The sequence below is a fragment of the Euleptes europaea genome, chromosome 14, assembly GCF_029931775.1.
Source record: "Euleptes europaea isolate rEulEur1 chromosome 14, rEulEur1.hap1, whole genome shotgun sequence".
NCBI classification, from domain to species: Eukaryota; Metazoa; Chordata; class Lepidosauria; order Squamata; family Sphaerodactylidae; genus Euleptes; species Euleptes europaea.
The window spans coordinates 34456398-34479803 of NC_079325.1; the positions used below are offsets into that span (position 1 = coordinate 34456398).

At 49.0% G+C, this 23406-nt stretch overlaps 2 protein-coding genes across 2 annotated transcripts; one reads left to right on the top strand and one right to left on the bottom strand.

Moving 5' to 3' along the window:
• Positions 1–657: 657 nt before the first annotated feature.
• On the top strand, positions 658–14466 carry FHIP2B (FHF complex subunit HOOK interacting protein 2B). Its single transcript, XM_056860398.1, has 17 exons — positions 658–716; positions 1317–1395; positions 3894–4063; positions 5288–5392; positions 5531–5638; positions 6561–6776; positions 6956–7152; positions 8067–8175; positions 8322–8398; positions 8528–8729; positions 9783–9952; positions 10339–10479; positions 12060–12150; positions 12390–12533; positions 12953–13093; positions 13305–13408; positions 14361–14466. Exons 1-17 carry the CDS (start codon positions 666–668, stop codon positions 14464–14466), a joined length of 2211 nt encoding a protein of 736 aa, XP_056716376.1. The 5' UTR covers positions 658–665.
• A 1879-nt stretch (positions 14467–16345) lies between these two features.
• Positions 16346–20260, bottom strand: NUDT18 (nudix hydrolase 18). The gene is made up of 3 exons (XM_056860742.1): positions 20111–20260; positions 18398–18611; positions 16346–16947 (listed from the first exon to the last, which is right to left on the bottom strand). Exons 1-3 carry the CDS (start codon positions 20258–20260, stop codon positions 16346–16348), a joined length of 966 nt encoding a protein of 321 aa, XP_056716720.1.
• Positions 20261–23406: the final 3146 nt, after the last annotated feature.

The following is a 23406-nucleotide window of genomic DNA, read 5'->3' on the forward strand; positions in this document are numbered from 1 at the left end:
TTGCTGTCCTAATACATTTTCAATACATTTACAGAAAGGAAAAGAGGTCATTACAAACTTATTAAATCAGACTGCTTAAATGGCTCTTCCATATTCAGGGGAAATCTATCTGGCTGTCACAGCACACATGCACACGCTCCGAGCCCCACCCGCCTTTCCTCACCGTCCGCAGAGCACTAAGCCCAGAGCGGCCCCGAACGCCACGGAGCACCGGCCCCAAGGACATGACGGCCGCGGAGACAGGCGCTACCGCCGCCTACTTCTCCTGCGCCTTTGACCGCCGAAGGGCCCCGCCAGGTCGCGCGAACCCTCGTCGCGGGCGGATGACGACAGAGACACAACACTCTCCGGTCGCCTCGGAGATGGCGTCTCGTTTGGCGCGCAGGAGAGGCGGGACATGCGTTTGTATCTCCTTTCTCATTGGGGCCCGCTTCTGATATTTGTGAGGGACTGGGCAGCGGCCCTATCAGAAGCGGCAGCCTTTTGTTCCCCCTCCCAGAGGTGAGCTTGCTTTGTCTACGTCTTTCTGCCGCTCCACCCCACCCACCCACCCCACCCCCCAGCAGGGAAGCCGGAGCAGGTTGGCACCGCCTGCTGGGGGGCGGAACAGGGCCGCCGCCTGGCCCCCGGCGGCTCTCCAGCTCATTGCCTCCTACCGTGCAGCCATGGCCCTGCTCGGTCGCCTGGGCGCCCTCCTGCAGCGGGCAGTGGCGACGGTGGGGCACGGGGCATCCGGCGGGGTGGGTGGACGGTGAGGAAGGATCGCGGTGGGCGGCGGCGAGGGCCACCGGGGATCCTGCCCTTCGTGGCTCACTGAAGGGAGGGGGAACGGTGTGGGAGGGGGCGAGGCGACACCAGCGGTCCCTGTCCCTACGGTTTCCAGCGCTGGATTGGGAAATGCCTGGAGATTTTGGGGTTGGAGCCTGAGGAGGGCGGGGTTTGGAGAGGGGAGGGACTTCAATGCCATAGAGTCCAATGGCCAAAGCAACCATTTTCTCCAGGTGAACTGATTATATCAGCTGGAGATCCGTTGTAATAGCAGGAGAGCTCCAGCCACCACCTTGAAACTTGATATTGGACGTCGTTTCGTCGGAAGATAGCCATTGTGCTTGATTCAATATTGCTTTCACATTGTGAATAGCTTTGTATATAATTGTATTCTTGTGATAGTCTTTATGTATAGCACTGTTGTTTGATGTCTTGTACCTTTTTTGAGTATATGTTTTGGATATAATTGCCTGCACTGTTTTCTTCCTGCCACCACCTGGAGATTGGCAGCCCTACCTGCCCCCCTTCACCGACTCTTTCTCCTGCAGGAGGAGCCCGACATAGATCTCCTAGCAGCCTTCACGGAACACTGGAAGGGCCTCACCCACTACTACCTGGAGACTACCGGTAGGTGTCTCAAACTCCCCCGATTATGTTCCCTGGTCAGGGTTATTATTACTCGGGACAAAGACACTGGGAGAAGAGGGATAGAATATCAGGATGTAACCCGCCCATGAGGGCTAAAAGGCCTCTGAAAGCCTATCTAGAGGACAGCTGAGTAAAGTGGCCTGGGTATTTGGCAGAACTGAGACACTTCCTTCCCGTCTCATGAGGACCCTTAACTTGCTTTTTTGAAACTTACAGCACAACAGATTTTTAAAAATAAGCAGAAAATTAAAGTGGCACTGACAGAAAGTTTGCAAACAGGTTTTCAAAGGCTGACAAATGTAGAACGTGTTACGCTGATCCAATCCTAATCTGGAGGCTACAAGAGCGTGTATAACGGTGGGTGGGTCCTCATTTCCTATTAGGTGCTACCGGCACATCTGTCAAAACTGGTTGCAGGCACTTCTGGCCAGAAAGGCTTCCCTCGTGCCTTGGAGCACAGGCAGGTCCTGACTGCACCTCTGATAGCATACCTTGATCCTTTTTTTTACCCTACCCTGATTTGAGCAAGACATCTTTCTATCACCAACTGACACTTCAATATTATTTTTAAAGTGTCAGAAATTTCCATTAACAGTAATTATAAAATAGATACATGGTTTGGTTGGGAAATTACCAGGTTTGGAGTTAAGCATAGGACTGGTCTCTTCCAGTTGTGCCTACTTGGGGTTTTGGTGCTGCTTCAGCCAAGATTCTGTGATTGGGGAGAATGCTTTCTCACTTGCTGTGTGTCCTGGCCAAAATAACATTAGATTCAAGTGTCGGTACCTGGTGCCAGGCAATCCGAATAAACTGGAGGTTCTGTTGGTGTACTGCCCAACTAGCTATATAATGGATTTCCTGCTTCAGCTTCCTAATATGGTCTTGGATTCGGTGCCAAACATCATACTGACAAGCTCATAGCAGCCGTGACAAGTTTGGGGTTACCAATAAGGTTCTGGGCCCTATGTAGATGGTATTTTGGGTCAGACAAGGTATGTAGGGTCCAGCACAATGAGAGAGATTTGAAGATGGGAAAGATGTCAACATTGCTGTTGGTCTGTCACAAATCTCTGTCCAGTAGACTAACAGTGTGTTCAGATATTCATAAGACTGGAGAGCTAGTTCAACTGGTCTCTCCTCCCCCCTACCCCAATTCTAACATGGTTACAGATGGTTTCTTGATGGCCCTGATGGAGATTTCTCACTGACATGGCTGGCAGTCCTATCAGCACCATGGTCTACATTTTGAATTCAGAGATGTGTCTATTGCCAGTCAGTCATTCCCAGTCCTCTGCTCCCATTGAGCGAGACCAGGGAGCTAGAAGTCATGAAGCATTTGGGATATCTAGATTGCAGATGGAGAAGTTGGAATAATCTAGCTAAATTTAGGCAAGAGCCTATTTGAAGACTTACTATTTACTTCCTTACTACCATCACATGCACAAGCAGAGTGCTTCGGGGTGTTGAAGAATCTTTTTTATGAGGAATCCAAGGAAGGTCAGTGTTTTCAGGGCTCAGATCCGAGGCTACTGCTATAGAATACAGGTTGTGTAAGTTGTGGGGAGGGGTCGTGGCTCAGTGGTAGAGCATCTGCTTGGCACGCAGTAGGTCCCAGGTTCAATCCCCAGCATCTCCAGTGAAAGGGACTAGGCAAGTAGGTAGTGTGAAAAACCTCTTCCTGAGACCCTGGAGAGCCGCTGCCAGTCTAAGTAGGCAATACTGACTTTGATGGACCAAGGGCCTGATTCAGTATAAGGCAGCTTCATGTGTTCATATGTGAACCCTCAGTGGCCACTGTAATTTGCTAAACTGAATAAAATTGTTCATATCTTCCCTAACTGGGGCTCTGTAAGTGATGTAGCAAGTTTGTAGATGTTCTCTTAGCACCACATAGTCATGATTGCATGGATGAATTTCACTAACTGCAGCTATTCTAAAGAGGGCCTTTTTAGTGTTATGCACCTGCTTTGCTGCTGACTGCCTCAGGGAGATTTGCTTGGTGCCATCATTATTTTCATTCAGATGTCAGGGTGGCTCTCAGTTAGCTGAGCTTTTTAATACTTATTCTGACATGTTCTTGTGCTGCTGCTGAAATCAGAATGTCCGCTGTTTGGTTTTACTGATGTACTTCTTACAAGTAAAAGCCATTTTAAGACCTTTTAAAGAGGAAATGTGGGGTACACTTTAAAACTATAATACAAGTCTGGCAATTTATTTATTTAGAACATTTTTGAACATTTTTATGCCACCGTTCCTCCCAGTCAGGGTCCACAGCCTGATCACTATCTCATCCATGGCAATATAGTATGAATCAACATCCAGTTGAAAAGAGTCGGGCATTAATGTTTTGCAGACAATAATGCCTGGTGTTTTTCATCAGTCTTTATTAGTAGTGACTTCAGGAAGGAGTGAATGGGATCCCATGTACAACGAAAGATGGCTTTTGTGTGTTTGATAAATATTTGTCTCCTTTCCAGATGAAAACAAGCCAGCAAAGCAGACAGACATCCCCTGGCATTTAAAACAGATGCTGGACATCCTGGTGTACGAGGAGAAGCAACAGTCATCAGGAGAGACAGGACCCTGCTTGGAGTATTTGCTTCAGCACAAAACGTTGGAGACTCTCAGTACCCTGGGGAAAGCTGAGGTATTGCTTCATTTTTGGAGTCCCTCAATTTGTGTGGCTACCACTGGCTGGCTTTACAAGTAGTGGGAAGGGGGGGAGAGAGAGAGAAATGGTGGCAATATTTTTAAAGTGTTTGTGTAGATTATCTTAGTAATATTACAGGTTCATTATTAAGGTAGATCAGTATTACTATCCTTATTGGTGAAGAGACAAAAAGCTAAAGCTAGAAGGGTATTATTTTCCTAAGGCCTTCTAGTCAGTTTGTAGCCAAACTGATAAGTGAAATGGGGACTTCTTGAATCACAGCTGAATCATACCACCTCTCTTGCAATGAACATTCATTTCTTGTCTTTTCTTTTTTCCCATCTTGTCTAACATCTCAGTTCTTCTCTTTATGCAGATTATTTGTGCCATATCTCAATGGCCTTTACCTTTCTTCCCATCTTTGAGATTCTGTAATTTCCCCCCTTGCAAAAAGGTACATCTTTCACTGATCTGTGGTACCTTAAAGCCATGTCAGTTGGTTTACCATCTGTGGTAGTTTAGCATCTCTTGTAGTTTTACTTAAGCGGGCTGATCCAGAAGTCCTACACCAGAAGACAAATCACAATAACATGTAACTTCTGTGCAGGTCTATGTGGAATTGAGTCCCATTGGGATCCATTGAACTTGCTTCTTGAGAAACATGGTTGGGTTTATAAAAGGTTACATCATAGGCTAGCAGTAACATCTTTCTAGTGTGTGGTTTTTGAATGGCTGCATACCAGCCTTTCCTATTTGCCTTTCATGTCCACTTTCAGCTCAACAGACCTTCCTTCCTTACTGCTCTCTCTTATCTTTTTATATGGTACAATTGCATGAGACCACATGGGAAATGGATAGAATCTTTAACCCTGGACATGCCTTTTGATAGTGGTGCCTTCAGTATGAAACCCTCTCGCAAAAGAAGATTGGCAGGGCAGTCTAGCTTTACTTTTAGGAAATAGGTGAAATGCTTTTATTTGCGCAGGAAAATTGTTTTATTGGCTGTTAATATGCTGTGTTTTCTCTGGTTGTTCGTTTTGGATGATCTGTTTATAGTCATAGCTATATTGTTGCCATACATTGTTGTAAGCCACCATGAGGGCTCCTTGAAGCCAAGTTACAGGATATAAATCCAGTGAATAAAGAATAGTACATGCTGTTTTCACAAGAGATGTTAAATGGGTGAGACCCCTGCTCTAACCTTCCTTTTCTGGTCCCCAGTATCCTCCGGGTATGAGGTCTCAGGTGCTCCTTTTCTTCAGCCGTCTGCTGGGACAAATGCAGTGTCCCTTGCTGCATTACTTGAGTGTGTACCGGCCTGTCCAGGTGAGCATGATGCTTCTCCTAATTGCATGTGTGGCTCTCAGTGGCTTGCAAGTGGTCCCCTGGGCCAGAGCTCCTTCGGGCGTCTCTTCCCAGTTGCTTCTTGGAGCCACTGCTGATTACCCCAATGTCCTCCTGCAGAAACTCCTTCAACTGGGCCCAGAGCTCGAGAATGAAATGATGCAGCTTGTTGCTGTTTTGTGCCCCAAGATCAGGCAGGAACCTGCCCTGCTCCCCTATGTTCTTGAGGTGAGGGATTGTTGCATCTCTTTTTGACCCTTATGTCATGGGCCGGGGGCAGGCTGCATGTAGCTGTTCTGCCTCTAGGTCTGCCAATGTGTAAATGCTCCCTGTCCCTGGCGGATATGTACTTGATTGCTCTGTCCAATGGAGGTGAAAATCAGACTGGTTCAGAAGGAGTGATGTTGGGGCTGGGGCTGAAGTTGCATCTGCCTTGTGGCCTAGTGATGCAGTTGCTGAAACACCATTGTCTCCCCACTAGGGTTGCTAGCCTCCAGGCGGGACCTAGAGATCGCCTGGAATTACAACTGATCTCCAGACTAGAAAGATCAATTCCCCTGGAGAAAATGGCTGCTTGGTGGATGGGCTGTATGGCATTATACCCTGCTGAGTTCCTGCCCCTTCCCAAACTCCTCCCCTCCCCAGGCTCCACCTCCCCAAATCTCCAGGAATTTCCCCACAAGGAGTTGGCAACCCTATCTCCCACCCAGCTGGACCCACTGGGCTTCCCACTGACTCTTCCTTCTCCCACCGCCTAAGTTGCCTAAATGGCCTAAACAGCGCTAATGGCATTGTTTATTAAAGGTGGAGCAACAAACTGCTAGGGAGCTGGAGGTAGCACAGCTCTTTAAACAGTTTTTCTTTTTCTTTATGGATAGAGTTTGGCAAACTTTTTCCCCAACGGTTGGCTCTTACGGTTGATGGGCTAAGAATCAAGTGGAACTAGTTTGTGTGGAGAAGTTCAAATTGCCATGCGTTCTGCTGCCAAGGCCTATTGGAAAGCCTGCAGATATCTAGCTCATGCAAACGCTGTTGTCTGTTGAGGAGCCCCATGTGAGCTACACCCTCTTTGGACTGCAACTACACTTTATTTCTGAAAATAAATCCAGACAGTGAAAAGGTCTTTCTCTCCCACAAGGGCAAGCACAAGGGCAAGCATGCAGCAAATGGGCAGAGCATGGATCAGCCCTTCCAACTGCAGGAAGCAACAGTTGAGCTCCCAGACCCTGTGAGCACGGAGACAGCCCCCGCAGAGCAGGGCAGGAGGTTGTGCTCAGGGGAAGTTTCCTGTGGGGTGTCACGTGTGGAACCGGTCTCCCCTGGATCAAACTTGGTGACCTCTCTGATCAGTTTGTGCAAGAGCAAGGTATGGAGGTGTAGCACTGTGGAGGGAGGGGGAAGAGAACATGTGCGAAACAACAGCTTCTTGCTAGTCCTACTCCCTTTTCTCTCTCTCACCTTGCCCTCCCCAGCATCACAGCTGGAAGGAGAGGGTTTCCAGAGAGAGATGAGGCTGCAGGAGTGTAATTTTTTCATCCCATGTAGAAGAGGAAAGTTGCTGTAAAAGCTCAAGAGAATCTGCTGCTCCTTACCAGTATTGATCGTCCGACAGCTGCTCTTGCTCTGGCACAAGACAGCATGCTGTGCCCGCTGGTGGCTGGCCATCTCTGCACCCTATACGATGCCATCCCTGCTCATATCGACCCTGCCAACCTTGCCATGCTTCAGCCAGTCAGTTGGAGGTAGGAAGCTCTCTGGGTTACACTGGGATGCCATTGGAACCACCCATGTCGCGGCAAGGAGTCCTAGGCCCTGGCCCATAGGCAAGGAAAGAGGCCCTGATTTGCATAGTTTGATCTTTTGCGAGGAGCAAGCTTGGGTGGGTGTACAGTTGAGATATCCAGTGCTCTGGTGCCGAATACTGATGGGATCAAGAAACCCTCATTTGGGTGAGCAGGGAACTGATAGTAGGTTGATTCTGCCCTCCCAATCCATCATCATGGCTTGCCCAGACCAGAGGATATTCTGAACCCCTGGTGGCAACTGCTGGGTCCCAAGTTGCCTCATACACACTCATGAATATGAGTGTGTGTGTGTGTGTGTGTGTGTGTGTAAAAAAGTGCAGACATGGAGTGCATTTTTTTCATCTTTGATCCAGCAATACTAATCTGTTACATCTAGACTGTATTACTGTAATGCACTTTACACGGGGTTGGCCTTGAAGGCAGCTCAGAAGCTACAATGAGAAGTAGGGTGAGCATGCCACCACCTGAGATTCAAAGTACAATTTGGGCCTGGGTGGATATTTATCCGGCAGATGCAACAGGAGCTGTTGGAGAGAGTGCCTGGTCCTGGGAATTCACCTTGGTAACAGTCTTTTATGAGCAGGGCCTACCTCTGGGTTATGCAGTAATTCGCCTGTGCTCCCTGCTAGAGGTCTGCTTTACCAGTGTAGAAAAGAGGATTTCTTTCTCCTAAATGGACATAGTGAGGAGAGTCCACAGCCAATATGAAGAGGGCTGCCTTTGGCTATTTCTGGGATCAGGCTTTCTTCCCATGAGGTTGTCAGGTTCCAAAAGGGAGAGGCGTCTTGTTCCCCACCACTACAGTGTCTCTATCTTGATAGCAGTTGGTGAGTTTTTTTATCTTCTTGCAGGTTGCAGGGCAGCTCTGCTGAGGAGAACTCTTTTCCAGGACAACCAGACCTGGAGGCTTTCTTTGCCTGGCTTGACTTCTGCGATTGCCTTGTAAAAGGGGCCCCTCCGGTAAGAAACTTAAAGCCATCCCTCTGCACCTGCATGTATTTTTGTGGCATTGGCCTCCTAGCTGACTCTAGTTTATGAAGGCATGTGAAATTGGCAAGGGGGAGCAAATGGCAGAGTTGTGACATAATAGTTTTGCACCCCACCAGATCCTTGCACGCCCTGTAGCAGAGGAAGTGGCTCAGAGGCTCTTCGTGGGACGTCTTCAGCCTCATCTCCTACAGATGTGAGTCTGGGCTCACTGGGTCAAGAGAAGGGGGAGCTCTGAGCAGTTGCTTTGCCAGCAGAGCCCAGAGGCCTTTCAAATCCACCACCAAAAGCTGCTCTGCAAATTCAGCTTGGGCTTTTCTGGCAGGTCGGAACATGGCATTCTCATCTCAACGACCATTCTGACAGGCCTGGTGAGACAAATCCGTGCTCCTGCCCTCCTCCAGGAGCTGGTGGTATTTCTGCTGGGGACTGGAAGGAAGCCTCGAGTGCTTGAGAACCCTGACTACCAGCAGCACCCCTCTCTGTGCTCCCAGCTGATCGAGCGCTGCAACCATCTGTCCGATGAGGTGAGCAGGAATACTTTGGACACACAGATGCAGATGTATATGGACTTAGCCTGCTTTGGCTCTTAAGCCAGGGTTCAGCCCCTTGTTTAATTTCCCAAGGAGTTGAGCTTGTGACTGTCCAAAGGTTACGCTTGTTGCCTTGGAAGCTCTTTGTCTCTCAAGCTTCAGGTGAGCATGAGCAGGAGCTAATCTGGTGAACTGGATTTGTTTCACCGCTCCTACACACGAAGCCAGCTGGGTGACCTTGGGCTGGTCACACTCTCTCAGCCCCACCTACCTCACAGGGTGTCTGTTGTGGGGAGGGACAGGGAAGGTGATTGTAAGTCAGTTTGAGTTTCCCTTAAGTGGCAGAGAAAGTCGACATGTAAAAACCAACTACTCCTCCTCGGTGATGAGGAAAGGACCATTATAATTGCTCCATGCAATGCAGGGCTGCTCCCTGGCATTCAAAGCATTCACTGGAGCTGAGCCTCCCTGGCTCAGATTAAGCTCTGCACCAGCAGCCCTCTGGCACTTCTCCTCCTTTGCTGCCGCAGTTTGCAGTTTCATCCACTGCTTTGCTGGAGCCAGTTACTCTTTAACCACCAGAAAGATCATAGACCTTAGTCAGCAGCATCTCTACATAAGACAGTTGGGAATTCTTAGAGCTAGTTTGTGATGAAACCCAGGTCTGGGACTGGATTTTCCAAGCCCCAATATCCCCGTCGAGCCCAAATCAAACCACAGCATGGGCTGGAGGCTCTAACCTTTGCTGGCCAGCGATCTGAGCGTGGGAGGCCCTTGTCTTCCCAGCCCTGCACCACCTTTATTACTTTCTGCAGACTGGCTGGAGCTGTGTGAGCTTCAAAGGGATTGTTTCAAGATGCTCACCAGAAGGACTTCCCTGTTTAGAAGGAAGGTTTTGAGCTTATTTTTCATAACCTGCAACCCTCTTCTCTTCCCGTGGTATTCCTGGCTCCCCTCTGTTGGGGAGTGGGGAAGGTGACACTTCTCAGCTTGGAGTCCCAAGCAGGATCGCATTGGCACTTCTGTCACTTTCCTGCCTTTCTCCAGATCAGCATAGTCACCTTAAGGTTCTTTGAGGAGTTGCTTCGGCTTCCCGACCCACACATCCTACAGAATCTGGTGTTGCGCAACCTGGAGGAGCGCAGCTACATCCTGAGAAGCCCATATGGGCAGGAAGAACACTACAGCCGAGAGCAGGATCTCTATGAGGATGGGCTGTAAGTGGGTTTGGAAGGGGGAAGAGCGGGAGAGGTTGGTGGGTAGAGCTAAAGCTGCCATCTTGATGCTTCTTCCCAGCATGGTGTAGTGGTTAAGAATGGTGGTTTGGAGCAGTGAACTCTGATCTGGAGAACCGGGTTTGATTCCCTGCTCCTCCACATGAGTGGTGGAGGCTAATCTGGTGAACCAGGGTGGTTTCCCCACTCTTCCACATGAAGCCAGCTGGGTGACCGTGGGCTTGTCACAGCTCTTTGAGCTCTCTCAGCCCCACCTACCTCACAGGGTATCTGATGTGGTGAGGGGAAGGTGACTGTAAGCCAGTTTGATTCTTCCTTAAGTGGTAGAGAAATTCGGCATATAAAAACCAACTCTTCTTCTATCCCAGCGGAGAACTGGAAGAGGACCCCTATTTTGTCGATGGATTCCCGACTGTGGGTTTCCAAGCCTCTAGAAAGCCAGCAGTTCCTGCTCCAAAGCAGCCTGTCCAACCTGAGGAGAAGATGGATGTGAAGGAGGTGGTCAGCAGGTAACTGAGAAGGGGAGGTGGGGGGGAAGGGAAAGGGTTCCTTAGCCCACAGTCTGTGCCCAGCTCAGGTGCCCTTTTGGAGCTCTGTGTCCGGCAGCTCTGACCATGAGGGATGGTGTGGCTTGGCACGGAGCTTTCTACACAGACCTGGCACGAATGTTGGTGGCCAAAGCACTCGATGGCATACCAGCAAGGAGGTGGAATGCCAAGTTAGCAAGGTGATAAATATGGAAAGGAAGCCAAAGCTCCCACAGCAGATTCACTTCTGGCTGGCTGGTGTTTTGTATTTGGTTGGGAAGGGAGTTGCGTTTGATTCACCCTGAGTGTTAGTGGAGCACTGGTCGTTTTTGCACACACTCAATAAAATTAATTTATGACTTAAGAAGTGGCATGGGAGCAATCCCTTGGCCTTGGGTTTCCTCCATATCCTGAGGATGCCATTTCTGAAGACAGGACGAACTTGTGCCTATCCTAAGTAGCTAGCCATCTGGCTGGCTTCCTAGCTGGGCAGAGCGACTGTGCATTTAGTTTGGGGCATGATCGGGATCTTTCCCACAGAAGGGCCTTAGCACTGGGAGAGGCACTGCTGCGTGCTGAAATCTGAATTTTAAAACTGGTTCCTCACCGGACTTAATATAGGGCTGCATTCTGCATAATAATCCACAATAGCCATCCCTGGTGCCAAGATCATAAGTACATAACCCAGCTAGATTGGGCTTCCACAGTCCTAAATATGTTTATTCAGAAATAAATCCCATTTGATTCAATAGGGCTTACCCTTAAATGGTATTTGATTGCCGCAGCAAAGGGGTCTCCCAGTCTGTGCTTTAAAATAACCTTTGCTTTTCAGCTATGGGCCATTTAATTGTTGCTGCTTTGCAGCCATGGCAACCCTGTTATTGACTTAGTCAGGGTTTAATATATGATTTTATCTCCAGGTCACTGTTGCACTTACTTGTTTTCAAATGGCCGGCACAGGTTTTTTATTGGTTTGCAGGCCTGTTTCTGATAACACTAAATAGTCTTCTTGTATGACAAGTCAATAGTGAGATTGTCAGGTCTGCAAAGAAAAAAATGACCAAAGAGGCAGTGGCTGGAAGAAGCGGGACCCACTTTAAAGCACAACCAACCAGGAGATCTTTCTGATTGAAGACTGTAAGAAAACAACTAATAAAAAAAACTTGTTTTATTAAAATGCTCATGCAAAACAGCTGAGAAGGAAGGGATTGTTAGCAGGGCGTGGTAGTCACAATACAACCAGGAAATGAAAGGACAAGCAATACAGAAATATGGGTCTTCTCATCTATGCCACCAGCTGCCAGGCGCTGCCACTCCCACCTCAGTGCTGCTTTACCAGTTGCCATTAGACAGGCAGATGTTGGGACTACGTTCAGAGTCACATAAGCTTGTCTTTTAATGGGGGAGGGAAGAGAACAGTGATTATTTTGATTCTCCATAACGGAGTGAATTAATGATGTCCATTCTGGAGAAAATGGCTAATGTGGAAGCAGCTCTTGTGTTCTCTGCACACTCGTTCCAGAATCGGGTCTGAGAAACCAATTTGCTGCTCTCTCTTTCAGTTTCCTTTGCCTGGTTCCTAGTGAGGCAAAGACCTCCGCCTACCTGGAAGAAGGAGGATATGACACTTACGTCCATGATGCTAGTGGGATAGTGAGTTACTGCTTCCATGTCCACCCCACCCACCCCGGTCACAACCCATCATTATGACCCACCCCTCTGCTAGAGCATGCATGCATTTTCCTTTGCTGGTCCCCACTGAGCCTCACGTAGCTCTTTAGGCTCTCTTAACCAGGGAGGGAGCCCAATGCCATTCCCAAGTCACCACTTCTGCGCCCCTTCCATCTGCTCCAACTGCCAGACCGTGACAAGATTCCTTTCTCTTCTGTCAGTTTTGGGAATATCATGCGAACACATCCAACTGGAACTGGCCCCAGGCTGCTCGGCCCCTGGAAAGCTGTACTGCAGGATCCCACTTTTATGAGGGCCACTTTCTGAAGGTGTTGTTTGACCGACTGACACAGATGCTGGATCAGGTAGGGGAGAAAATGGTTTGGAACTCAGCCTGCCTTGCCCCAGTGTAGTGGTCCTGTTGTTTGGCTTAGAAGTGGTGGAAAGGAAAAAGCGACTACTTCTCCCTTCTGGGGAACCGTCTTCAAAGCAGAGGAGGTGGGAGGGCCCCCTCATGAAGCCCCTTCCCTCTCTTCCCACCCTATGGAGGAGCCTTCAAATGCTCCTGGCTATGGAACAATGAAATTGATCACGTTTGCATATGAATACTATACATAGCAATACTGATGGTTGCTGAATGGGTAGTGGGGTCAGGGCCAAGCATGTGATTTTTCTCCTGTTCCCCTGCCCAACCCACTAGGTGCAATTGTTCCCAGCAGCAAGTTATGAATGAAACCACACAACTCTGCTGTCTGCCGCTTCCAGTGTTGTTCTTCCTTTTCAGCCCTATGGTGTCAACCTGCAAGTAACGTCGGTACTGTCCCGCTTGGCCCTCTTTCCACACCCTCACCTGCACGAGTACCTCCTGGACCCCTACCTGTCCCTGGCCCCAGGCTGTAGGACCCTCTTCTCAGTGCTGATCCGGGTAATGTCCTGCCTCGGAAGGGGCAAAGACAGGAAAAAATTAAACTGCATGGGGAGGAGAGGGGGGTGGAAATGCTGCATGGCCCCAGGGCCCTTGTGTGGGTCCTGAAGCAAGTGCCTGCCCCCGGCAAGTGAAAGATGGCTGGCCTGCCTGCCTTTTCACTCCTTCAGTTACTTTCAGCTCAATGCTTCCTTCCTTCCCATCCTTCCAGGTGATTGGAGACCTGATGCAGAGAATCCAAAGGGTACCAGACTTCCCAGCCAACTTACTGCTGGTTCGGAAACGTTTAATGGGCTTGGTCACAGAAGGACAGCAGTGAGTGTTGTGCTAGTTTGATGTTGGGGGAGGGGAGGGGTTTTGGGACAAGATGCAGGCTGTCGGGGGTGGGACTAAGCTCCAGGCTTGCTTCCTGTTCCTCATCGTCTTACTTACTTCTTGCCCATGCCTACCCAGCTCTTCATTGCAGGCTGTGGCCCTGCTCTGGCTGTGTCACATGGGCAAAAAGGCATCCAGTCCGTTGCAGAGCTGATGTCCCCAGGGGCCTGCTGTGGCCTCCTGTCCCTTATGTGGCTCAGCACTGTGGTTGGCTTTCCTCCCCTTAGTCAGCTTGGTTGGACACCCTTAGCCTAATTCAGTGCAAGCCTTGTACCTGCTGTATGTCATGCAAATACTGGAAGTTAAAAAGGGAGTGGCAACTTGATATTCTCTCTAGAGCAGGATTTAATCCAACAGCAGGTGTCACACTGAGCAGTACTGTTTTCCTGCTTACTGTGTTTTACCTATGTATTTATATGCTGCCCTTCCTCTGAGGAGCTCAGAGCAGTTCTCAGGATTGTTTTTCCTCTCCACAACCTGGTGGTGGCTTGCTTTATGATTGGGTGAGGATTTGAACCTTGGTCCCTCCCCCTCGTCTTATTCTAACAACTACACTTCACCCTGCTAGAGATGGGCATGACAGAGCTGCCCCTCCTTTTTATTCCAGAGTGAGCATCTGTGTAGTGGGGGGAAAGTATAAGCTATAAGTATAAGCTATATATAAGCTATAAGTATAAGCTATAAGTATAAGCTAGGAAGCATCCAGGTCCGGTGTGGTTGTAGGCTTGCCACTGTACCGCTCGATTGTAGGAGGGTGAAAATTCTTACCTACCATGCTGGGGTTTTATAGAGCTAAAAAAGTGTGCATGAAGTACTTTCTAAGTGCCAAGCAGTAGTGCCTTAACTCCAAGACAATTGACATGGATGGTAAAAATTCTTTCCTCGCATGCAGGATCAGCCACCAAATGCTGCTGGAAGGGGTGATCGTGCTGGAGGAATTCTGCAAGGAGTTGGCTGCCATTGTCTTTGTGAAGTCTGCACCAAGGGGCACCCTTTGATACACACACGCTAGGACACAGGTGCAGCTTCAGTCAAGGCCTGGAAGGACAGGTAGCCCTGGATATGCTACAATCCCACCAAATTCCGTGTGCTCCAGACTCCTCGAGGGCTTCCTGCTGTTTTTGCTTGCAGCCAGAGGCTGGCTAAGGCACCTGTGGCAGCTACAGGCTCTGTGCAGTTGAGAGCACAGCAATCATTTGCAAAGCTGCTACCAGCCGTAGCAGTTCGCTCCCCCAGGGAAAAGCAGAAACTGACATCCTGCAGGACCCTGTTGAGAGTCCCACCCTGTCCTCGGTGAAAAAGGCTGGCTCGGGATCGAAAGGATCCAAAGGGGTGAGAGCTGACACCAATATCAAGCCAGACAACTTGATCAAAGGGCATCGACTCCCCCCCCCCCGCGCTTCTTCATGGTGTTGAGAATGTCATCCCAGCTTCTCTGCAATCAAGTTCTCCATCTCTGCTGCAGCAAGAGAAGCCCCAACTATTAGTTGGTCTCAAGAGTGGTGTTCAAAGCAGATGGGACTACCTCTCCTGCCTCCCAATGTAGCCTGCCCTGCCTCAGCCACAGGCTATTGTCCCGACACCAGCACTAGAGGACTTAAATGAGTCCTGCCCTGTTTGGCATTTTCTTCTTTCTGTTGAAGGTATGGATTAATGGGTGCTGCTTTCAGGATCTGTCTTGTTTTATTTAATGGCCTTTGACAGTAGTTAGCAATCTACTCTTGCCTCTTCTCTTGTCACCCTTTCTCGTCCTGCCTCCCCAGGAAGAACTTCTCCGTTCTTTGTATCTTGTGTTCTGTCACAAAGCCTGCAAACGTGAGCACTAAACTTTCTGAACTGAGTGGACAAAAATTGCAGGTGGAGAAATCACACCAGCCTATTAATAGGACTTTTACTCTGACAGATACTCTCCAAGTGCAATAAATGATAGACAGGGGAAACTGCCTACAGCAAGCTGGTGCAAGTTTGCCATCTCAAATTATGCCCCTGTTTACAGTGCTGATCATATTGATTGTTATCAGTGCCTCAAATAAACAGCAAGCTGTGGGGAAAATCTTGCAGGAATTGGGTTCTTGGGGTTATTCGCAGTGGCAAGCCAAATGTATAGCAACCTTGCGAGATACTTGGGAACGAGCGAGGGGTTTGGGCATGGTCTGTGTTCTTTCATTATGAAACACAATGCAGGTCCCAATTATGTGCCTTCTAACCCCTCCCCCCCGCCTCCATTAATCAAAAATGCCAACCACATGGAGGACAGTGGGCTTTTATTTGTTTTGTACAAAGCCATAGGCACTGCCATGTTGAATTCTGCTGGAGAGGCCCCAGCAAAAAAGCACAGTTCTGAGCCTCAGGCTCCCTTTGGTCATTTAGGATCACACTTTTGCAACAGTGTCAAGGATGCAGAAGTAACGTCCTAATATTGCATAAGCCATGCGGTGGACCTATTGGAAAATATATGTTCTTCGGATGTTAGAAACTGGCAAACTTCAGCCTCCCTTGCAGAAGAGGCAGGGATTCAGCTATAGCCCAGTATTCCTCAAGTGATAAAATTAACACCAGTGAACTCCTGGTTTTAGACAAATATGCAATTTCATGCAAAAGCAGAAATGCTGTTACTCTCAATGGTACTTTAGGCTGCCCCTAGCCTCCTGCTTCCATTCTATACCTCACCAAAGCACCTGCCCAGCATCAAGCTGCATGTGCATCTTGGCATAGCCAAGGGTTTTTCTGGTTGGAAAACTAGTTCTTCCAAGTTAGAATGCAGCTTTAAAAGACCTAACAGTTTAGCTGTTAGGGATGTGCCTCTTCCCTACCCCAGGTAGCCAAACACCATCATACTCTGAGCTGTTCCGTCCCTTGGACCAGGGAGTAGGGGACCTAACTGTGAATAGGGATAAAAGATGATGTGCTGAGCCTCTGGAGGACTCTGTTCTTCAGGTCCTCATCCTCAACCTTCCACCACCGGAAGGCCTTGCTCTGCAACTCCGGTGGTTTCTCCTTTGAGAACTGGCCAGTGTCCCCAATTGTCACTACTGTGTTGAAGCAGATGCCATCGCTTTGGCCTGGTTCCTTGCCTAGGTGCTGTAGGCCAAGCAAGCCCTGAACCTGTACCACCACGGCAGGGGGTGGCAGGCACTCCTGGAGCAGCCGATGAACGGCCGCCAGAAGTCCATTGCCCAGCGCTGATGGAGACATACTATTCACAGACACAGGCAAGTGAGATCTCGCTCCACCCAGGAGCACCCACAGAGCACCTCTACTGTTAGAAAACACGGCCAGCAGCCGCTGGCAGATCACAGCACAAGGCAGTTCCGCAGGCAGCGTAGGTGGGTGACCTGGGTTGGCTTGATACTGCAGAGCAAGATCCATTAAGGGCACAATATCCTGGGATCGTAACGGCAGTGCAGGAGACTTCCGGTCCCACCATTGGGCTTGCAGCGATTCTGCATCTGCATCCTTCAGGCCTTTCAGGGTGCCACCTAGAGAAACAACATTTGGTGTCAAGGCAGCTGTGCCAAAGTGTCTGTCTCTCTCTCTCCCCCTCTGGTGCTAACTCTTTTTGCAACAAACAATGAAATAGAGAAGCAGCGGTAGAACAAAGATACTTGTGGTGGCTGGAGACTTTCTGCTGTACAGCAGTAGGGGAATGATTAATCTTTTTTAAAAAAAACAAGCAAAGCTCTTCCAAGTAGATATTAAGCAATAACTGAGATCTTTCTCCAGTGAGCAGAAAGAAGGAAAACATTAACCAGCAACTAGCCCCGCGGTGCAGAGTGGTAAGCTGCAGTACTGCAGTCCAAGCTCTGCTCATGACCTGAGTTTGATCCTGATGGAAGTCGGTTTCAGGTAGCCGGCTCAAGGTTGACTCAGCCTTCCATCATTCCGAGGTCGTTAAAATGAGTCCCCGGCTTGCTGTAGGTAAAGGGAAGATGACTGGGGAAGGCACTGACAAACAGAACCGTAAACAAAGTCTGCCTAGAAAACGTTGAGATGTGACATCACCCCATGGGTCAGGAATGACCTGGTGCTTGCACAGGGGACCTTTACTTTTATGGAGAGAATCACATTTCGTCTATCTCCTGAAGCATTCTGTATACCAAACCTGTGCTTGAAATCAAACTGACTGAGGTTAGTATCATCCAGCAGAGTCTGGGGCTGCATCACCACCACCTGCTCAATAATGGGACAGGATGAAAGCTGCAAAAGCCATCTGAATCCAATTAAGATAGGTGTTGTTTTTTTTAAGGATTGGTCTTAACACCGTCTCTTTCAAGGCAGCAGGCAGCACCCATCTTGTAAAGAAGTATTAACAGTCTCCTGGGCCCACCCAGTCAGATGAAATTAGCCATGAAGGCCATTCCATTTGACTGGCTCTTTCTGAAAACAGAAACCATAAAAAGATATAGCAAGCATTTATGCAAAATTTCATAACAGTGCAATGGATGTACTTCTGGACTGGCACAAGAGGATACGGTCAGTGGCCTGGCCTGTTCTAACTAAATTAACTTATTACAAAAGAAAAGGAAGATTAAGCCCTGTAAACAAAGTCTACCTAGTAAACGCCAAGATGTGATGTCACCCCATAGGTCAGGAATGATCTGGTGCTTGCACAGGGGACCTTTACTTCAGCGAACACACGTTTACAGTCAGCAAAGGTCACCTTCCTCCAACTCCTCCCTAGGGTTCCCCTTCTGGATTGTTAAATTCAGTATTCTCAAGAGTAGAGGAAAGATTCCCCGTAGACTTGGAGAGGGATGGCTGACCCACCGAACTGTTCCTCCCGCAGCACAACCACCGTTAACCTCAGAAGGAAGAGGAAACAAGCCAGTTTCCTTCTACTGGCCGCTCAACCCAGCCTTCGACAGGGCATCCAGCGAGGCTTCTCTCCAGCCCCCCTCTGCCTCCCCGCTGGCCCCCCCAAGAACGCACCAGTGGGTCTTGCCAGGAAGACGAAGCGCAGCCAGGAGGGCCCCCGCTCCTCGACGGCCAGCAGGGTGAGCGGCTGGCACTCCAGGCCTGTCTCCTCCTTCACCTCCCGCTGCATGGCCTCCGCGATGGTCTCCCGGGGCTCCATCCGCCCTGCGGGCAGGTACCACGCCCCGTGGCACTCCGGCTTCGCCTCCTGCATCACCAGCACCTCGTTCTGCGGGGGAAACGGCAGCCGCGCTCTGACTTAGGGAGGGAGGCCGTCGGGTAGAATCATAGAGTTGGAAGGGACCACCAGGGCCATCAAGTCCAACCCCCTGCACAATGCAGGAAATTCACAACTACCTCCCCCCTCCACACCCCTAGTGACCAGAAGATGGCCAAGATGCCCTCCCTCTCATCATCTGCCTAAGGTCACAGAATCAGCATTGCTGACGGATGGGTTGCCCCATCTTCGCCACCAGCGGGAGGTTTTTGGGGCGGAGCCTGAGGAGGGCGGGGTTTGGGGAAGGACTTCAATGCCATAGAGTCCAATTGTCAACGTGGCCATTTTCTCCAGGGGAACTGATCCCTATCAGTGGTAATAGCTGATCTCCAGCTAGGACCTAGAGGTTGTGAATTCAAAGTCAAAGCACAAGCACAAATGAACCCCCAATAAGGTGATTACAATACAATATTGCTGTTTAGAAAAATATATTGAGAATGCGAGTCTCACAAGCACAACCTCAGTTGAGCAAACAAGAAATTTACAAAATATTGTTGAAGGCTTTCACGGTCAGAGTTCATTGGTTCTTGTAGGTTATCCGGGCTGTGTAACCGTGGTCTTGGAATTTTCTTTCCTGATGTTTCGCCAGCAGCTGTGGCGGGCATCTTCAGAGGAGTAACCCTGAAGGACAGTGTCTCTCAGTGTCAAGTGTGTAGGAAGAGTAATATATAGTCAGAAAGGGGTTGCGTTTGAGCTGAGTCATTGTCCTGCAAAAAGTATCAAAGGTACTTTGATTCATCTCAAACCCAACCCCTTTCTGACTATATATTACTCTTCCTACACACTTGACATTGAGAGACACTGTCCTTCAGTGTCACTCCTCTGAAGATGCCTGCCACAGCTGCGGGCAAAACGTCAGGAAAGAAAACACCAAGGCCACGGTCACACAGCCCGGATAACCCACAAGAACCAAAGAAATTTACAATTGGTCTGAGTTAGACCCAATATAATGACGCAAGAAGCATTACAAAACAGTAAGCATAGGCACGTCATGAGACGACAAGAGTCACTGGAAAAGACCGTCATGATAGGAAAAGTTGAGGGCAGCAGGAAAAGAGGAAGACCCAACAAGAGATGGATTGACTCAATAAAGGAAGCCACAGCCCTTAATTTGCAAGATCTGAGCAAGGCTGTCAAAGGACATTCTGGAGGACTTTCATTCATAGGGTCGCCATGAGTTGGAAGCGTCTTGACGGCACTTCACACACACACACAAGCATAGGCAAAATGCTCAATTTTTTCAAGTCCCTACACATAAATTGCAGCAATCAGGCAACGGAAACAAGACGTTGTGCAATGGAAATCCGGTATAATTCCATTTCATATGAAGCTTTTTCAAGCTCTTAGTCCTTCCGTGCACAATTCATTCAATATACGAAGGAGTGTGCCTGCCTTGCATGCATGGACCTGGAGGTTGGCAACCCTACCGCCGCCCGGCCCTCCTGGCTCACCTCCTGGTTCAGCAGCACCGCCATCACGACGTAGCAGGTGTTCCTCCGCAGGCGGGCGGGCTGGAGAGGCGGCGGGGGCCCGGCGTCGTACTCCTCCGGGACGGGGCAGCCCTTGCCGCCCAGCAGCAACCCCAGCTCTTCTTCGGCCATACCGACGACGCTCTCTGCGCATGCTCAGAGGCGCCGTCGCCCGGGGAAGCGAAAGCGACCCGCCCCCCCCGCCGTTTCTGCAACGGCAAAGGGGCGGGGTTATGCGCGCGCATGAGAGGGGGGAGGAGTAGCAGCAGCGGCCGGTGATGACGTCGGCGGAAGTGGAGTGACGTCGCCGTCGCCTTCAGAGTCTGGGGAAGTGGGGGGCCGGGGGAGGGCCGGGGGGAGGAAGGGCCTGAGCGCTTCAGGCTCGCCATGCGATGAGTTTGCTGAACCAGCCTATGCAGGAAAGAGTAGCTGATGGGGTCTCCCTAGATAGAACCTCCATGTTCAAAGGCAGTATTATTATTTAGAGATAGAAAAGGGCAAGAGTCCAGTAGCACCTTAAAGACTATAAAAAATATATTTTCTGGCAGGGTATGAGCTTTCGTGATGCCACAGCTCCCTTCTTCACTTGAAGATTTAAAAAAATAATTAATTAAATTAATTAATTAAGCAATTAAAAAAGGACAAGAGTCCAGTAGCACCTTAAAAACTAACAAAGATATTTTCTGGCAGGGCGTGAGCTTTCGTGAGCCACAGCTCACTTCTTCAGATACAGCTTAGAATGTGAATCCATCTATCTTTAAGTAGAGGAGAGTGAATTCAGACAAGCATTAGTATGTAAATGTTAACAGTATGTCAATGTGAATAGCAGGCGTGATGGTATTAGGCGTGGTATGCAGAAGAGTCTGTGATGTCCAGGGGAGAGATGGGTGTGGAGAAATCAGCATTGGTCAGGAGCCATGAATGCAAGGTCTTTATTCAGCCCAGGTAAATGCATTGACTTTCGTTTGAATATCAACTGTAATTCAGCAGTTTCTCTTTCCAATCTCCCTTTGAAATTCCTTTGTAAGAGAACTGCTACTCTTAAATCTGCAACAGAATGTCCTGGAAGGTTGAAATGTTCTTCCACTGGTTTTTGAATATTGTGGTTTCTGATGTCAGACTTTTGTCCAACTGACCTGTTTGTCCAATGTAGATCTACTGCAGACAGACTAACACGGCTACCCACTGTGAATTATTTAGAGATAGACTGCCTCTCTAGGGACCTGTTCCAGGCGGCTCACAGAGTAAAAACATAATAGAAGTAGTATAGTTCTGCATATCCATTGAAAGTTTTGTCTCCAGCTCCCGGAGGGAGGGGATTTCACAGGCGGCGGCTTCCCACCCAGCTAGTCTTGTGGCAACACTGGGGGAGTTTTCTTGGGGCGTAACCGATAGTTCAGGAGCCACGTGGCGCAGAGTGGTAAAGCTGCAGTACAGCAGTCCAAGCTCTGCTCACGACCTGAGTTCGATCCCGACGGAAGTCGGTTTCAGGTAGCCGGCTCAAAGTTGACTCAGCCTTCCATCCTTCCGAGGTCAGTAAAATGAGCACCCAGCTTGCTGGGGGGAAAGGGAAGATGACTAGGGAAGGCACTGGCAAACCACCCCGCAAACAAAGTCTGCCTAGTAAAAGTCGGGAGGTGACCTCGCCCCATGGATCAGGAATGATCCGGTGCTTGCACAGGGGACCTTTACCTTTTTAACCGATAGTTCTGTGAAAGATCTTCTCACCCTCTGACTTAGGGGCAATTGAGACAATTACTGCTAGAGCCCAGAGCTCACTGGTTTATAAAACAGCATGTATGAGATTACCAGTGGCAGAAGCCTCACTTAAAATCCAGCCAAACCCAACAGTCTGCAGGGAGGTGACAACAGAGGTTGAGAGACTGCAGCTGGGTGCTCAGACAGATCAAGCTTGCCATCTTTGTAATTTTACATCTATGTGGTGCTACTCGGAGATGTTTACTGGAGATTCTGAGGTCAATAGTATTAGATATGTTAAATCAGGGTAAATAAGCTGAAGCTTAGCTCATTTTTATCCAGCTTTTTGTAACTTGCAAGGCAGCACCTACAGGAGTCAAAATCACTTTTGCCATTTGACTAAGTTCCTTAGGGAGGTATTTCTTAGGTGTGCTAGATTCTGGCCCCATGGCATACTTCCTGCTCTCCCTCTGATTGACAGCAGGTGGCAGCAGGTAGAAGCCAGAGGTGGGTTGACTCAGCTGGAACTAGATCCAGGCCCAGTACAGGAAACCAGACAGAGAACATAGCTAGTCCAGAAGATGTTTTAGCATGTTTGGAATGAGGTCACATTCCAGTGGAAGTTCACTGCTTGGGTGAACTCATGGAGTCAACACTGCTCTAATATATTCAGGACTAAATTTAAGCAGCTGCCGTGGAAAGATCTGACTAAAGACGATCTGACTAAAGTTATGCATCCTCTAGCAACCTCCTGCTAGGATGCTGGGGCTTGCTATTTTTTATTTTAATTGAAATATTAAAATTATTATTATTATAAGCTGCCTTGAACTCTAAGGAAAGGTGGGATATAAATGTTTTAATAAATTTGCGCAAATACATAAAAAAACACTTTTTATTAGAGCTGCCTTTAGAAAATGTTTGGAGATGGCAACTTGGTTGGCATTGTGCTGGCTGGGGGAGTTGACTTTGCTTCTGCAGCCAGCATCAGCAAGACACACTACTTTTGGGGGAGGGGGGAATTCAAGCTTAGTCCCGACACTTGCTATTCATTGTTGAGGTCCTTTGCAAAGCCACTGCCATCCCAACCATGCTGCTCAGTTAAAGGAGGATGGAGAGAGGAAGACAGAATCCTCCAGTGACACGATCCACCACCAGCTCTAGGAAGAAAGAAAAGCCCATGGGGGGATAAGGTGGGTTTGGCCTCCAACTGGTATGTCTGCTTAAGGAAGTTGCTGCACTTGCTGAAAGGGGATGCATTTGCCTTATTGCCAAAAAGCTTGGATATGCATGGAGCCAATCCTAATCCAAATAGCAAATTGAACTGTAACTGGCTAGCAGTACAGACCCCGTTTCTGGCTGTTCTTTCAACATAAACATACACTGAGCCCCACTCACCCCACACACACAGCCTTCACACTAGGACGGGTAGTGGAGACTGGCTTGGGAGTTGGATACCACAGTAGCACCAGCCCATTCCATTCCTCCTCTATGTTCAGGCACATGAGCCAGCAATGCGAGCACAAGTTACCAGTTGCCCCACAACAGTCAGGTAGGAAGGAGACAAGCAAGTATTTAGCCTA